We start from the raw sequence: 18,119 nt of genomic DNA, 5'->3' as shown, positions 1-18,119 counted from the left end.
ATCAGAGGCGGACCGGAACATCTCCCAGTCCGTGTGATCAAAACAAGTCTTGTAGCGTAAAGTCTGATTGGTCCGACCAGCACTGGATCGTTCTGAGGGTGGGTGCTTCCTGTTTCAATTTCTGCCTGTAAGCGGGCAGAAGCAGAATGGAAGAGTGGTCCGATTTGCCAAATGGTGGGTGGGGGAGGGATTTGTAGCCGTCCAGGAAGGGAGAGTAGTAATGGTCCAAAATCCAGTCCCTTCGTGTGTTAAAACTAATGTGTTGGTGGTATTTTGGTGCGACTGATTTGAAACTGGCTTTATTAAAGTCCCCGATCACAATGAACGCTGTCTCAGGGTGCGTGGTTTCCTGCTTGCTTATAATCACATACAGTTCCTTGAGTGCCCGGTCTGTGTCGGCTTGTGGCGGGATGTACACAGCAGTGATAATGACCGCTGTGAATTCCCTCGGTAGCCAGAATGGTTGACACAGAAGCATGAGAAATTCCAGATCAGGAGAGCAGAAAGACTTGATAGAATGTACGTTCCTCTGATCACACCAGGATTTGTTGATCATAAAACATACACCACCTCCTCTGCTTTTACCTGAGAGGTCTTTCGCTCTGTCCGCTCGGTGCACGGAGAACCCCGCAGGTTCAATGGCTGAATCTGGAATCTCTGCAGACATCCAAGTTTCCGAGGGACTGCTGCAGATAATGCAGCAGTCTCTCATCTCTCGTCTCTCAGCTCGCAGAGCTTGTTGTCCAGAGACAACATTTGCCAGTAGAATACTGGGTAGCGGAGGACGATTTGTGCAATGTATTACTCTGATGAGAACGCCAGCTCTGTTTCCCCTTTCTCTTTTGCGTTTCCACAGCCGGGCAGCCCAGACATAGGGCTCCGCTGGTGTGTTTGTAAACAGCGGGTAGGCATTGAGGAATTTGATGTCCGGTTTATGGTGTGTAATTGCAGAACCAATGTCCAAAAGTGTTTGTCTGTCATAGACAATAAGGCAGGCAACATCCAAGACAAAAAAACATAAGAATTGTAAACAAAACAAACAAAACACTACAATGCTGTGTCGGAGCTCGCAACGCAGCAGCCATACTCGGCGCCATCTTGAGTCCAAATCCGCCTATTGGCTGGAGTTTGTTTTATAGATTATTTTCTGTTATGTAATTCTGTCTCACAAAATTTGTATAGAAGCAGTGGACTTGAGCAATCCGATGGCAAAGTTGTCGCGGAGGCTCTCCTAGGCATACATGGACTGTTTGAGTTTAGAGGGATGGAGGCCGTTTGGCACTCTCGTGCATGGGGTTAATGCGCACGTTTTTCTTTTTTCTGTTTGTTTGGTTCGGGGGGAAGTTCAGGTTTTGACTGTTGCACTAATGTTGGAATGTGGTCTTTATAATTTTATTTTTGACACACAATCTATTATTTCTAATATGTCAAAATGTCAAATGTTAATATGAGTGGATTGTCGCTTTCCACATGGAATGTGAATGGGTTGGGGCACCCATAAAAAGAAGGAAGGTTATTTATTTTCTTAAACGTAAGAAATATGATATTGTGTTTCTTCAAGAAATGCATCTTTCCCCACAGGAAGCTGAAAAATTTGGGAAGATATGGGGTGGGCATGTTTTCTTTAGTGCTGGCTCAAGTAAGAGCAGGGGAGTCATTATATTGATAAGTAAACATCTATAATTTAAATGTCTCAAACAGTCTGAAGATAAATTAGGAAGAGTCATTATTGTTTTAGCAGAAATTCAGGGGCAAAGGTTGATTTTGGTTAATATTTATGCACCTAATGCTGATGATCAGGGCTTTTTTATAGATCTTGAAGGGATGTTGCAAGCCGTTGGCATCCCTCATGATATAATATTGAGAGGAGACTTTAATCTATTGATGGATTCAATCCTTGATCATAGTGAAGCAAAAGTGTGTAAGCCCCCTAGAGCAACATTGATGCTTCATAGGATGTGTAAAAAATTTGGTCTTACAGATATTTGGAGACTTTTAAACCCATCTGGGAGGGACTATACATTTTTTTCATCAGTCCATAAGAATTATTCTAGAATAGATTTTTTTAAATTATATATAAGTCCCTCATTTCATCAGTTGTAGATTGTTCAATTGGAAACATCTTAGTCTCAGATCACGCCCTGATGAGTTTAGAGGTGTTGCCACATATGGAGAAAAAGAAATCATATAGTTGGTGCTTTAATGTATCCCTTTTGCAAAATCCTGATTTCCAACAAATGTTAAAGGCTGAAATCAATGTTTATATGGAGACCAACTGGTCCTCAGTATCCTCTGTGGGCATGGCTTGGGAGGCACTTAAGGCGGTTCTTAGGAGTCGGATCATACAGTATTCCTCATTCATCAAAAAATCCAAAGCACGAGAACTCATGGAGTTGGAAGGGAATATTAAAAGTGCCAAGGCAGAGCTGAAGCGCCGTATGTCGTCTGATGGCCTCAGAGAATTGACCCAATTGAAATACAGATATAATACTATTTTGTCATGGACGGTGTAGTTTTGGTTATTCAGGGCAAGACAGTCATACTTTGAGTCGGGGGACAAAGCAGGGATCTATCTTGCTCTCTATAGTTCCACATCTTCATCTACTGATGAGGATATTAGAAATTTTGTGGAACCTTTAGAACTCCCTAAACTGATGACTGAGCAAAAAAAATTCTCTTGATTCTGAGATAAACTTGGAGGAGCTTGGTGAGGTAATTAAGGCCTTGCCTATAGGCAAGGCTCCGGGGCCAGATGGATTTGCCACTGAGTTTTTTAGATCTTATGCTATGGAACTGGCTCCATTTTTGTTAGAAGTTTATACAGAATTATGTCCCAGATCAGTCTGATTGTTAAAAAAGACAAAGATCCCATTGAGTGTAAGAGTTATCATCCAATTTCCTTGATACAGCTAGACATTAAAATATTGTCAAAAATTTTGGCTAACCGATTAACTAAAGTTATGACATCTCTTATACGTATAAATCAGGTAGAGTTTATTCGGGGCCGCAGCTCTTCTGACAACATTAGGCATCTCATCAATATCATGTGGTCAGTGGCGAATGATTAGACTCCGGTCATGGCCATCTCACTTGATGCTGAAAAGGCATTTGGTATGGTAGAATGGAATTATCTTTTTAAGATTTTGGAAATAAATTGGTTCGGGAATACTTTTATTGGATGGATTATGTTACTTTATAGACACCCTGTAGCGGCGGTACAAACAAATGGATTAAATTCAGATTATTTTACTCTGAATAGGGGCACTCGGCAGGGTTGCCCTCTTTCCCCATTATTGTTCTGTCTTGCCCTGGAACCATTAGCAGCCGCAATAAGAAGGGAAGATGATTGTCCAGGGGTGGTGGCGGGAGGTGTGGCACATAAGTTTTTGCTTTACGCAGATTATATTTTATTATTCGTCTCCGACCCCACTAGATCTATGTCTTGCCTCCACAGAATTATGAATTCCTTTTCTAAATTCTCAGGATACAAAGTTAATTGGTCTAAATCCGAAGCTTTCGCTGCAACAGCGTACTGCTCAGTAACAGCTTTCCAGCCGGGTGCCTTCCAGTGGCCCAAACAGGGCATTAAGTATTTGGGCATTTTATTCCCAGCAAATTTGTCTTATTTAGTTAGTTAATGTTTCGAGCTATGTGGGCAGGTTGGCCTTATTACATTTATCTACGATTGGGAAGGTTAATGTTATTAAAATGAATTGTATTCCAAAATTTGACTACCTGCTACAATTTCTCCCTGTAGATGTGCCCCTGTCTTATTTCAAACAATTTGATAGCATAGGGAAGACCTTCATTTGGGATGGTAAGCATCCTAGATTACATTTTAATAAGTTACATAGGCCGAATGACAAAGGTGGGCTAGGCCTACCAAGATTTAGTTTTATTATTATGCATTCAGTCTCAGAAATTTGACTCATTGGTCGATTCCACCTGAAAGAGCCCCTCCCTGGTTTTGTATTGAATAGGAAGTTCTTGTCCCATTTCGCCATTGCAAAGCCTTTCTATTAAACTAATCTGAGAAGTTAAGTCACACCCCGTTATCTCGCATTTGCACTCGGTAAAGACTAAACTGTCCAGAGTGTTTAATTCTGACATTTATTTTAATGTTGCCTCAAGCATATGGCTGAACCCAATTATGTATTGATAAGTCCCCGTTCTGCTGGTCAGATTGGATTGTGAGGGGGGTTACTACACTTGGTGACCTATATGAGAGTGGAGTGTTGAGATCTTTTGAAAATTTGGTTCAACATTTTGGGATTCCCAGATCTTAGTTCTATAGGTATTTACAGCTGCACCACCTGATCCGTATTGATTTTGGTAGTTGCATACACCCCCCTAAAGCGGCAGATACTCTGGGAGAGGTGATTACTGCTTTTGGAAAAGGTCATGAGACATCAGCATATTACTCCCTGTTAATTCAGAGTCTGGGGGATGGAGCTCTAACTTCTGTCAAGAGATTATGGGAGAAAGATTTAAACTTGGTATTGGAGGAGGGAGTGTGGGCTAGGATTCTAAAAAATGTCAAGTTTGTATTTAGAGATGCAAGGGTTCGCCTTATGCAATTCAAGATTTTACATAGATTCTATTTGACCCCCTCTAGATTGTATATGCTTGGTCTTAAAGACACACCCACCTGCTGGTGATGCCAATCAGAGGATGGAGACACAACCCATGTTTTTGGGGTGTGTGTAAAGATTCAAGGGTTTTGGTTGAGGGTTCAGAGTTTTATATGTGTCGTCTTGGGCACTAGTGTTTAGTTTTGCCCCAAACTCTGTATTTTGGGAGATGGGGAGGTCATCAATGTGGGGAATAAACATGTGGAGGATTGAGTTCTATCCAGTGTTATGGTCGTTGGAAGTCGGCTGGAGCGCCCCCATTTCAGGAGTGGTGCTCGGAGATGGGGAGGGTGGCAGCTTTAGAAGAGGGGTCATATAGAAGTCTGGGGAATTTGGATGTTTGTTGGGAATTGGGGTAGATACTTGGCGTTCTTGGAGGGGTCTCGGGGTGGATCAGTGGAGAGAGAGGGGTAGTTATTAATGTGTGTGTGATATATATTATTATTATTATTATTATTATTATTATTATTAGTTGTTTTGTTTCTTGTGTATGTGCTTATGTATGACCACAGGGGTGTTTGTTGAGGGTCAGGGTGGGGTTAGGGATGTGGAGGGGTGGTAGTGGGTGTTAAAAGTTGATTCTGTGTATTTATGTTTTGATTTTCTGTGTTTAAATAAAAATGTTATTCATAAAAAAACTAGATATTCAAACACTAATTTAATTTCTGGAATAATTTCAGTGTGGTTTGTATGTTGTCATAGTGCCTGTTCTTTGATAATTGCAGAAGTACTGGAAATACAGTAGGGTCCAAAAGTCTGAGACAACTAGTGAAAATGCTTTATATATAATTTAATACTTTTCATTATAAATTATATTATCAGTATAATTTTTTGAGTGCCCCTTTAATGGCATCATATACTCGAGCTGACTCCACAAGTTTGTGTCAAACCTGATGATCCATGTTATCATGATTTGTGAATCATTTGTGAAAGAGCAAAGAAAATCTTACTATTTGTACAATAGAGTTAACATGGCCAGTGTCACAAATGTGCTTATTTGATAAATGACCTAGAAATCATGCAGAACCTTAAATAATTTGTAATTGTTTTCTGTCATAATGTGTTTTTTTTTGTTGTTGTTGTTGTTGTTGTTGTTTTTTTTTCTGTTCATTTCTGTTTTCTGTTCATTTTTGTTTCTATCCATTTCCATGTTTAACTTGGATTCTGAGTCCCACATTTTCAATATGGTCTCAGACTTTTGGATCACAGTTTATACTGTATGTTTTTTGGCTTTGAAAATATGTGGCCTATAACCGTATTTGTTCAATTCTGCTCCACAAAGATGAAGTAACAATGGAGGAGGTTGGCCAGGCTGCCCAGCTCAGGGCTGGGGAGCTCATCATCATTGTCGTGGTTCTCGTTATGTGGGCAGGTAAGAATTTTATATGCAAAGACCAAAGACTAATGATCGACCAGTTTGTAGGTGATACTGACTGTATCTAACTAATGTCCATTATGTTGCCATGTAGGCTCCTGAATTTTGTTGGACCTGGAACAACATTCTTGTCCAACAAACATAGTCCTAACCTTATCTCTAACCCCAACCCAAACCATTAAATACCCCTAAAATCAGATCGAGATAGGGTGATAAGAATGTTGTTTAAGCCCCAACGCCAACACCAGCCCTAGGGCTATACTTAAAGCTAACCTTAAAGTCTGATTAGTTGATAGGAATGATAAGAATTTGGACCAAATTAATGGAAAAATATTGTTTCTTTGCTTTTTTTCATACTTTATAAAAATGTACATTTAATAAGTCATTACCAAAGATTTTTATAATGCTTAACACATCAGTAGTTTGTGCACATTGAAATATGCCATGTGGTTGCTAAAATATTCTGGGTGGTTGCTAAGCTTATGTTATGCTTAGGCTGTGGCAAAGGTGTTTTCAATGGTCACTGTATGAGTGTATGAATATACACTCACTTAGCACTTTAATAGGAACATGATGGTCCTAATTAAGTGCCCGGTGTGGTCTTCTACTTTTGTAGACCATCTGCCTCAAGGTTCGACGTGTTATACATTCTGATATGCTATTCTGCTCACTACAATTGTACACAGTGATTATCTGAGTTACCGTAGCCTTGCTGTCAGCTCGAACCAGTCTGGCCATTCTCCATTGACCTCTCTCATCAACAAGGCATTTCTGTCTGCAGGATTGCCGCTCACTGGATGTTTTTTGTTTTTGTCACCATTCTGAGTAAACTTTAGAGCAGTGGTTCCCAACCCTGTTCATGGAGGCCCCCCAACACTACACATTTTGGATATCTCCCTAATCAAACACACCTGATTCAACTCATTAGCTTGTTAGTAGAGACTCCACAACCTAAATTGGGTGTGTCAGATAAGGGAGATACACAAAATGTGCAGTGTAGGGGGGCCTCCAGGAACAGCGTTGGGAACCACTGCTCTAGAGACTGTTGTGCATGAAAATCCCAGGAGATCAGCAGTTACAGAAATATTCAAACCAGCCCGTCTGGCACCAACAATCATGCCATGTTCAAAATCACTGAGATCACATTTTTCCCCATTCTGATGGTTGATGTGAACATTAACTGAAGCTCCTGACCCGTATCTGAATGATTTTATGCATTGCACTGCTGCCACATGATTGGCTGATTAGATAATCACATGAATATTTAGGTGTACAGGTGTTCCTAATAAAGTGTTAAGTGAGTGTATATATGAAAAAATAGTTTCATGACATTTCTAACTATTTGCAATGATCTGCTTTTGATGTAAAAATTTGTAAAGGAAGTTACTATAAAATGTTTACCGATATAGAGGGTCTGAAGGTTTCATCTTTGTAGGGATGTGTTCAGTTGAGAAGGGAAGCAAGCGAGAGTTTCTAATGTTAGAATTGGGCCTTGGGGGTCTTACTTATCTGTTTTATAATCCACATCTAGCCTTTGAGAAGACTAGAGAATAAATCATCAAACAGGACAGTTGTACCACAGCTTAAACTCAAGGCCACAGAGATGCTCATCATACTGTTCTAGCCAAGCTTTAATTGGTATGTTATTATTTGGGGCAGAAACACAGCGCAATCCATCATCAAACCTTTTCCTCTCTTCCTTCCAACATTGTCCCATCCATCACTACCACTCTCTCTACTTCTGTCTTCAACTCTCTGAACCCTCTTTCTCTAACTTTCTTACGCCCATTTGCACACAGGTGTGATAGCTCTCTTCTGTCGCCAGTATGACATCATCAAAGACAATGAGCCCAACAATAACAAGGACAAAGCCAAGAACTCGTCAGAGTGCAGTACCCCAGAGCACCCTACGGGGGGACTACTGCGCAGCAAGGTCTAATTACGCCTTCCCCTGTCGGCAATAAAAGGCTTTAGCCTCAGGACAGGTATGTTCATTTTTATGTGCCTGTTTTATTTGAAATGAAATGTTCAAAATACATGAATTTGGCTATTTTTAAGCTGGATAGCTGAATTCATAGAATTTGTATGGTTAAGTTCACCCCAAAATAAAAATTCTGTCAAATTTGGAACACTAAAGCCTTCTGTCTTGGGACAGGCATGTTCGCTTGAGAACATGAGTTGTTTTTAGTGCTAAACAAAATTCTTGCATGACACCACAAGCTGCTGTAATAACGCTCATGAAAGTGCAACAGACGTCAATATTTTCACTGAAAAATTACAGTTTCAGGTGTTTCTCCCTAATACCTATCGTATGCCTTGAATATAACGTGTAAGCCATTCATTAAAACTTCTCCTATTGTGTTCCGCATAAGAAAGAAAGCCATACAGATTTGGAACGACATGAGGGTGAGTAAACATAACAGAATTCTAATTTTTGGGTGAACTATTCCTTTGCATTGTTTGCATTTGTAAAACAAATCGCCCTACTCACTATTCTCAAGTTGTTAATGCTTTAAACACTGAAAACTTTTATTACACTGCTTGCACGGCAGCACTGTATAGATATTCCTCAAACAATCTGTTAAGGGTTTTTTCCAAATCCCTAACCCAAGGTATTAAACTTGTGCAATACCCAAACCAGCCCAAACCGCTTAACATACAGACTTAAATTTAAATGTAAGCTTTTATAGCCTTCTTTACACTGTTGCGATGCTGGCTCTATTTGAAAACCTACCGCCTTATATGACAGCATCATAACTGAAATAGAGCCTTATAAGTGACTGATTTGGAATGCTCTTCATTGACAGCAACAAATGTGTCATGCAAATAGCACTCCTCATGTGAATAGCACGTAAGACTTTACTGAGACTGAAAAATTTGCCTTTAGCATGTAAGATAAGAGTGTGATAAGGAAATACACTAATTAATATTTTTTATCATCCTGGTTTCATAGAACCACGTTACTATATCTAAATTTTTGCTAAATGTTTTTTTTGTTTTTTTTTGTTTTTGTGGCTTGTACGTATCGCACCATGAAATGACACTGGCGGTGTGAACAGAGCTTTACTGTTTGCATTACATAATCAGCTATGTCCAGAAGCTTATACGAGTGTGATCCTAATTGCACAGAAGCTCAACTGATAGAGCATTTCACTTCAGAAGCAAGGACTGGGGCATGAGTCCTGAAGAGAATGTGAGTCTACACATGAGCCTAAAGTGTCATAGAAGCACCACAAAATGACTTTGTTGCTTCAGCAATTGCGTTTTTCAAATTACATTTGCTTTTTATGACACTATCGGTCAGGTTTAGGGTAGGGAGGTAGGTTTTGTTGGTTTAAAACTCCATAGAGCAGTGTTACGTAATCCTTTCCTCTAACTGTGGTCGGAATTTAATGGGGGCTCAGGGCAAAAATGCCATCGAAATTGACAAAAATGTACCCGAAATTCTAAATAAGATGGAAACAAATGCCCCCACAACAAGTTCCTGTTTTTCCTGTATCGCGATCTTTATTTGAATTTCGCTGAACATTATTTGTAACATTTAATTTCTGACCTGCCACTAACACTACCCATTTTGTCTAATTGATTCTGTTGATTAGCTAATTAGTAGAGTGATCTGAATTGAGTGTGTCAAATAAGGGAGACATACAAAATGTGTAGCGTTAGTGGTACTCCAGGTAAGGATTGAGAAACACTGTCATGGAGCATTAACCTTAAAATTCATCTGTTTGGGAGAACATTTAACTCGCTTTTAGAGCCACACAGTGGACATTTAACCTTGGAAGTGCCGCGATACTTGTAAAAAGCCACGTAATAACATTTAGCAAAAATGTGGCCACAGTCACATAATTTTCATGACCTCATATTGATGATTTTTGTTGATACTTTTTAATTTCTATATAAGTAAATTACAATTGACATTTCCCTTGCTATGTCCGCAATCTTAGATGTAATTTTGCAGTCAGATTTCGTGATCCAGCCTTAGAATTCGTCCAAAACAAAATAACTTGGAAGGGAGGCTAATTAAACCAGGAGCACGCCTATAACACCTTAAAATGCTGTCTACAAAGGCAGCTCACTAGGTTTTGCACTTCGTTTACACAGGACCAAAGTCTGAAACCTTTTGGACCAAAGTCTAAAAGCTTCTGCTGTCTTGCAAGCACTGCTGTTTCCTTCGGGAAATGCAAATACATTTTCTTTCAACTCTCTTTTTGTTTTGTCTTCCCAAAAGTGCTCTGAGACAAAACAAGTAAGCCATCAAATAACAAAGTCATGAAGCCCACCTTTCATCTTCAATCAAACGACCTTTTAGGACTCCCATCAACCAACATGAACTCTTTGGTGCTTGTGTGTTTTGGACATTGACACAAACTTGAGGACAAAGTGGACAAATGAACTCCAGAGCTGCCACACTGGAAGTTTTAGAAGTTTAAAGCGAGTCATTGCGTTTCGATCCACAGCTCCAGCCTTGAAAGTGTACCTCAGCTAAAGGACTCAAACTCCACTGTGAGGTGGAAGACCAGAGGCAACTTGCCACCTGGGGTGTCTTTGGCTCCTGTGTAGCTTCACAGAGATAAGGAGAAACCTGTCACCCCAATATGGCATGTCCTAAATAAAGCAGAATGGTGTGTTTTGGGGGGTAGAGGGGGTGGGGGGGGTAGTGCTTTTCTGAGCTCACCACCGTAATCAGCTCTGAAACAGGATCAGGACTATCATTGAACCTCTGTCACTGACAGGGACGACGATACTACATTTCATTCCACTATCGTTCCATCTGTTTCATACCTTCTCTCCATACCCCTTATCTCTTTCTCTTTTATTTGGTTCCCACTTTCACCATACCTCCAGTTTTGATTTCTTTCCACTATGTGGTTCTTCAAAATATTATGCACAGTGTTGGGTGTAACATGATTACAAAGTAATTATTTACTGTTATCTAAATACTTTTAAGTCAAAAACTATTGGAAAGAATTTAAACATTTTAAATTCTTGTAATCAGATTACATTTACTTTCAATTATGTTACAATTACATTACTGTACATACGTAACCCATTTCTATAATAATATTTACGTGTAATACATTAAAAACATAACTATGTTAGTATGTGCATCGTTTCTGTTTCTGTGACAGTGTGGTGCTGAGTCTTTTGCTTGCCTACAACAATAGACGAAGAGGAAAAATAAAAAAATGCATTATTTTGAATTCGTTGAGCATAAAAAACACTTTTCTGTGAAAAGTGTTAGGGGTTTTAGAAAGTAACGTAAAGTAAAAGTAATTAGTAATGTGATTATTTTCCATGAAGTAATGAGTAGTGTAATCTGATTATAATTTTAAAGAATAGTAATTCATAGTGGACTCAACTTTTGAGTAATTTACCACCCAACACTGGTTATGCAGTCCCTTCCCTTTTTAATCCAATATCCAGCCAATCAGAAACTGTCCAGACACTTTGGTGTTGTTTAATTGGTGCAGTGGAATCTTTCTTCTAAGCACTTTCGCTCTCAGGGCATTCAGGAAAACATTAACAGAACAAACGATGGACCACACTGGCCGCGTCTCATTTACCCACCTGCGGCCAAATCACACCGCTCAGACTGAACTGCAAACTCATTGGTTGATGAAGATCTTCATATTATAATAGTGATAGAAAATGTGTTTAATCGCTTGTGTGTCTCAAGTGATTCAACAGCTTGCCGTCTCTACTGAGCACATTACTGTACAGTGATGGTTCTTGTCCTCATATTACATTCATTTGCATATTCTTTATGAGTATGACTATTCTATTTATCGCTTTAATGTGTTGCTACAAAGTAGAGTTGGGTGCCTTTTTCTACTCTAAAACCCTTAATCTTACAAGTCAACATGAAATCAAAATCAACCCTATTTACTTTCTTAAAACCTGGTCTTATCATGAACAATTAATCGGTTATTTCAAAGAATAAAAATGTGTTTTTTCATAATTTCTTCTCAAAATGTAATAAACTGCTGTGCCTCTAAAAAGACTTTCCTTTTCAGCTGACTTTACAAACCATATATTTTTTTCAACTCATCCCCATAAGCCACCTGTCATATAGAGACTAACTTTCTTGGTCCAATCAATTGTTCACAAATAAAATCAAGTTCAAAGTTGAAACATAGCATTTTAAGTGAAATTATTAATAACGGTAACACTTTACAATAAGGTTATATTCATTTACATTAATGATCTACACATTAACTAAAGTTGATCAATACATTTACAGCACTTATTAATCTTGGTTAATGTTATTTTCAACATATACATCCACTTTTTGTTTTTATTGAACACATGTTATTTTAACATTAGTTAATGCATTATGGACTAACATTAATTAACAATTTTAATTAATTAACATAACCAAGATTCATAAAATAAATAATTAAATAAATGCTGTATAAAAATATATTATTCATTGTTAGTTCATAAAACCTAATGTATTTACTATGTTAACAAACAGAAAATAAAAACTTATTGTAAAGTGTTAGCATAATAATAATAATAATAATAAACTCATAATGCATTTTATGTTGTTTTTTAAAAAAAAATTATTGCTGTAGTCTAATAATTATTTAGTTACTACTGTGTCAAAAGGCAGAAGTAAAATGATAATCAAAAATCAGTTCAGAATATCAGTTATACTAAAACAAAAATAATCTTTAGTGGTCATAAAAATCAATATGTTGATCTCAGATACCACTGTTCACAATCCAATCAATTCCTTACAGATAAATTCAAGTCCTGTATTGCATTCGTCACATTGGGAAGTAAAATGGGTTGTTCTGAGCATGCAAATTTTATTTTTGACAGTTTAAGCAAACAGTACGTTAAATCAAGGGAACTGTTTGACAGCAAACTGTCTGTCAGATGAGCTTGTCCATTAGAGTGCTGATGTGAAAGGGACTAGTGTCCTTATCAGCTATACTCTAGGGCAAACTGAATTAGTTCACAGGTGTCAAGAAAAAAGAATTGGGGGAATGCAGGTCAGAGGTCCAGAAAGCATTGATTTCCGCATGTGACAGCCATTGGTCATTTGGGACTCTACATGATCTGAGTTCAATACATTAGCCACAGTGACATTGCAACAGCCCATTACAGACCGTACGCATTTCTCCAGGATGTGTATAAGACTGTTAAAGTATTTTATCATAAGAATAAAGCCTCTCCCATTCATCTTAAAACCAACCTATATAAGTACACAATGAGCAGTGGAGACGGTGTCAAGTTTCAATATTTACGATATATATTAATATAAGATAGTTAAATGAATAAATGTCTGTTTTTCCAGCCTGTTGTGTAAGTAATTATTTATTTATTGTCCCTTATTCGTTTTAGATACATAATTAAATATTGTTATTTACATAGGCTACATATACCATTAATGAAATCTTGTTTTATTATGTATCGTATTTCAATGGGGATAGAATTTATTACAGCTGACAGTTACGTGAGCAAACAAGGTTTAAACATCAACCGTAACAAGATCAAACTGAAATGCATGGCTTTTTAACACTTCTGTGTACAAATTTGAAGGCTGCTGATTGGATCAATACAGGTAACGTCATATTATGCAACTACGCATTACTTTACGGAGAGCTTACAACCTACTAGTTAAGTCTTGCATTAAGAACAGGTGGTGCAACCAAATTAAGCGCTGACTTAGTTACAAACTAACTAGTAGTTACTAAGCCCTTAGTGTGAACTTACGTGAGAACTTACGCACAGCTGGTGCAACCCTACCCAGGTTAGGTCGCCGCTTATATACTCATTGTTTAGATGGATTGCACTGTTAATCAACCGCAGGGCCGCATTAAGGTACTGTATCAGTTGACAGACCGTTATTATTTGAACTTGTGTTAGACCAGGGAATAACATCCATTTTGATTTTGTTACAATTTAGAATTTTACAATTTTTACAATTCTTGTCCATTTTTAATTGTCCTTTCCCTGTTAATGCCATTTTTTCCCCTTGTTAATCATTGTGCCGACCCTCGCCCCATAATCCACATGTTTGAGTACTCCCATGAAAATGCTTTTTTATTTTTTATTTGTATTTTTCTAATTTAATTCTGTTTATTTTTATTCCAAATTACATTATAAGCATAACAGTTTGAGTAAAAGTTTGTGGAAAACCCGATTATTCATGTTATACAAGCATGATGTATGAATGTTCCACAGAGGATCTTGTGTGCTTCTTCAAAGCAAGAAAACCTGACCTGTTAAGACTGTTAATATCATAAATTTGCTTGATTTTAGTGATCTACAAATTGTGGAATCCTAAATATTTCTAATTCATTTAATGTTTAATTTTTCAATATCCTGAAAATGTATTTCTATGTTTGATTTAGATTTTGAATCAGATTCCCCACTTTGTGTGTTTGTGTTTGCTTCTTTCCCTTAATAAGCCAATGCATTTTTTAGAGTCCCTATCATTGTGGTTTAAAAAGTGTGAATATGAATTTAAAATCTCAAACACTGATAGTGCGTTTTCAATAGCCTATCACCGGCTTATGATGCGCGAATTCTTTGCAAGCGCTGCACTCGTCTGTTGATTAGAGCGTCTTTTGGTTAGTCTCGTCACACTTTTATAGTTTGGCATTTCATTCATTACATAGCCTCATAAACATGCTAGGTGATCACAAGGAGGGATTACATCAAGAGGTGGATGGGCATGCAGGTGCGTGAGGGACATACTCCTCTCTCTCATATTGCTCGCGTGCCAGTAATTACCCCTCTGCGTGCCAGCTGCTGTTGCGCAATGTCTCTGCATCCTTATCAGAATTTCCACTGAAAGCCTTATATGCACTCCTCCTGTGATGTTCGAGGGTGGAGAATATGGTGGCGGTGGACATCACGAATGAGGGCCCCCTATGAGTTTGGGGCCCTGATCTTAAGCCCAGGTTAGCCCGTGCTTTAATGCGGCCCTGATTAACCGTGTTGAGAGCAACCTGAAGGAATCTCAGCACAATTAAACATACTGCATTGGTAACCATTAGCTCCTCATCTCTATCACCATGGTGACACCCTAACGGACTGTCCTCTCATTCTGCAGCCATCTAAGTCATCATCTGCACCCTCATTTTTCATTCTTATCAGCGGAGGAAAGCGATATTTCTTCTTTAATGACTGCTAATTAACCTTGGGCATGGGGGAGAGAGCAGGCAGACTGCTGGGTGAAAAATGGCTGATATCAATATTCTGTCTAAGCAGCTTACATAAAAGAACAGAAGGCAAGGAAGGAGGTTGGGTCTGAGTACTGGCTTGTACCAGAGAGGACCAGCAAGGTGTTTTCTATTCAGTTAACTGGAAGCACTTCCACTTGAAACAAAGACTATTTCATAAGAAATAGACACAAGTACCACGTTGAAGAGATATGGGCTATGTTTGGAATGGAATATTAGCATACATCGTATACTGCATACTTGGCCTATTTTTTTAAAAAAAATCGTATTCGAAGCAGAAGGTATGCAATGATGTTTCTACCGTTAGTATGTTATACCATTGTCGTGTGACTTCATTGCATTGCATGCTTAATTTAGCAACAGGTATCTAGTTATCTCAGAAATAAATATAGTTACTTTGCCTTTTTTTTTAATTATTTTGTTTGTTTCAGTGTCTCAGCTGCATTAAATAATATTATTCTGATTCATTCATACACGTAGTGTGCTTTGTTGTATACAGCACATTTTGGAAAATGTAGAAGGGTGACTTTTTTTGGAAAATCCAAAAAAATAAAATGCATTATGTGCTTAATTGTCATGGAAATAATTTCACAATGCAAAATATTTTAATAGTCCTAATATAGGCTTTTTATTTTTATTTTTTTGTACAGTGCATACTGAATACTGCAGAAATAGTAAAAGTAGTATGGTAGTACGCCATTCCGAACATAATCTAAAAATCTGCTAATATGGTGCCCTCAAAAATTGAAAGCCAGCAGTCGACCCTTATTAAAGAGCGTAATGCAATCAGGATCCCAATTTCACATTTCAAAATGAGCAATGTACTCCCCTCCCGCAATCCAAGCTTATCCTCTTTTTCAGTCCTTTCAAAGTGAAATCTCCAAAGAAAGAGAGCAAAACGTCTGGATTTCAGAGACGCAGCTCATTTGCTGCTTATTGAAGAGCATAATTCTCCTCTTAGTGGCACTTGGGATGGCTTTTGCAAGCCACACAGTTGGAGAGATTTAGGAAATGTGTAATCACATTTTGTGCTCTCGCATTTGTGTTATGTGTTAGAAAGTGCTGGACGGGGTTCTGATGCTTGTTTTATGATGTAGACTAAAACAGACATGAACACAGCAACATGGTTAGCTAAACTAATTTGAAGAAAAGAAGCTTGTTATTTTAAGAACCAAAGGTAGTCAAAAACTATGTCTAAATGCTTAAAAGAGCATAATATTTTCTCTCATTGTGGAGTAGAAAAGTAAAATAATACCTAGCAAACCGAAATTGTGAATTTGTTGGAGTATTATTAAGATGTATCAACCATTAGCATGCTCATTCTTGGAAAACTAAGGAAACTAAAGTTTGTGATCATGGAAAATGTCTTAAGACATTAAGACATAAGCTACAAGTTTATAATTGAAGCAACAAGTATGCATTCTTGAAGAGTAAAAAGTAATGATCCAAGATCTGTCACTGGTTCAAAACTTAAGACAGGATTTCTCCCATTTTGGAGTTGAAAGCATAAGAATATAATGACCATCAGGATTTAATAGCCAACAAATATAAATTAGATATTTATTTGGAGTATTATCAAGACCTATCAATCATTAGATTTAAGTTACTTAAAGATGCACTCAGTAATTTTTTCCACATTAAGAACAATTAAGAGGTCGTTCACACCAATTTAATTTATACATTTGTCTGCGCTGTTGTTTTTGTAAACATCAGTGTTGGGTGTAATCTGATAACAAAGTAATACGTTACTGTAATCAAATTACTTTTAAGTAAAAAAGTAGTGTAACATTACATTTTAAATTCTTGTAAACAGATTAGTTACTGACTTTCAAGTAAGGTAATTCATTTTAAGTACATTACTTGGGTTACAGTTATAGATCAGTGGTTACAAGTAATTCTTTAATTTTTCTAAAATATTATTTATGTAAAATATATTTAAAACATGTATTAATACGTTCATATGTATGATTGTTTGCATTTCTGTGATAGCTGAAGGGTGAATGAACAAGGAGGAAATATATCTTTTTTTTTTTATTTAAGGGGGAAAACTAAAACGTTTCTGTGAAGTGTTTTAGAAAGTAACTTAAAAGTAATTAGTTAAATAATTACTTTTTGATGAAGTAACAGGCAAAGTAATCTTATTAAAATTTCAGAGAAAATATTAGTAATTTTTAGTGGATTACTTTTTTAAGTAACTTGTCCAAGACTGGTAAACATGCACCGGACGGAAGACTTTGACCATCCGACTTTGAGTGTGGCGTATTTAGAAGCTGTATTAGGTTAAAATGAACATCAGCTTTTAAAATCATGTGTTGATACACCAGTGTTCTGTTCTATTCATTGCATTGCGCCTAGCTTTTTCTTTTTCGGTCTGAACGGTCCCTAACATATATAAAGAATTGAATAAAAATATCAAAACATGCTTTAAATAGATGAACCCTTAGTCATATCTTTAGCCTTATAAAAGCTGATTATTTTTTACAACCCCAATTCCAAAAAAATTGGGACAGTATGAAAAAAGCTAATAAAAACAAAAAGGAGTGATTTGTAAATTATATTCACCCTTTTCTATATTAAAAGCTCTACAACTACAAATTATATGATGCTTTACTTTGTGAATTTCCTAGTTTTTTAATGTACAGTAATGTCAAATCAGAGGATTGCAGCACTCCAAAAAAGTTGAGACAGGGGCAATTTAAGACAAATAACAGTTTGATGAGTTGAAATAACAAGGCGATGTGAAACAGGAGATGTTAAACAAGTGAGGCAATTGTGTCATAGTACTGTACAAAAATAGCCTAGTCCTTCAAGAGCAAGGATCGTTCAAGAATTGTTAATTTGGCAACAGATGCTTCAGCAAATAATCCAACACTTTGAGAACAATGTTCCCCAAAAACAAATTGGAAGGATTTG

General features: G+C 37.4%; 1 protein-coding gene across 4 annotated transcripts in view; it reads left to right on the top strand.

The window, feature by feature from the left end:
* The window catches only part of LOC127425200 (fibronectin type III domain-containing protein 5), a 46,349-nt gene extending 35,721 nt beyond the window's left edge, over nt 1–10,628 (top strand). Inside the window, exons 4-6 of one of the 4 annotated variants that reach the window (XR_007894588.1) lie at nt 5,914–6,003; nt 7,538–7,644; nt 7,806–7,937. Coding sequence is in view for 1 of the 4 variants with exons in the window: in XM_051670916.1 (XP_051526876.1) it covers nt 5,914–6,003; nt 7,806–7,945 (230 nt within the window). In the remaining 3 variants the exon portion in view is untranslated. Of the gene's footprint in view, nt 1–5,913; nt 6,004–7,537; nt 7,645–7,805; nt 7,992–10,237 lie in introns of those variants that run through there. The other 3 variants (XM_051670916.1, XR_007894586.1, XR_007894587.1) reach the window with 3 other exon arrangements.
* The last annotated feature ends 7,491 nt before the right edge of the window (nt 10,629–18,119 follow it).

Source organism: Myxocyprinus asiaticus, chromosome 34, assembly GCF_019703515.2.
Source record: "Myxocyprinus asiaticus isolate MX2 ecotype Aquarium Trade chromosome 34, UBuf_Myxa_2, whole genome shotgun sequence".
Taxonomy (NCBI): Eukaryota; Metazoa; Chordata; class Actinopteri; order Cypriniformes; family Catostomidae; genus Myxocyprinus; species Myxocyprinus asiaticus.
Note: the sequence above shows the minus strand (reverse complement) of the source record. Positions and strands in the feature narration are given on the sequence as shown.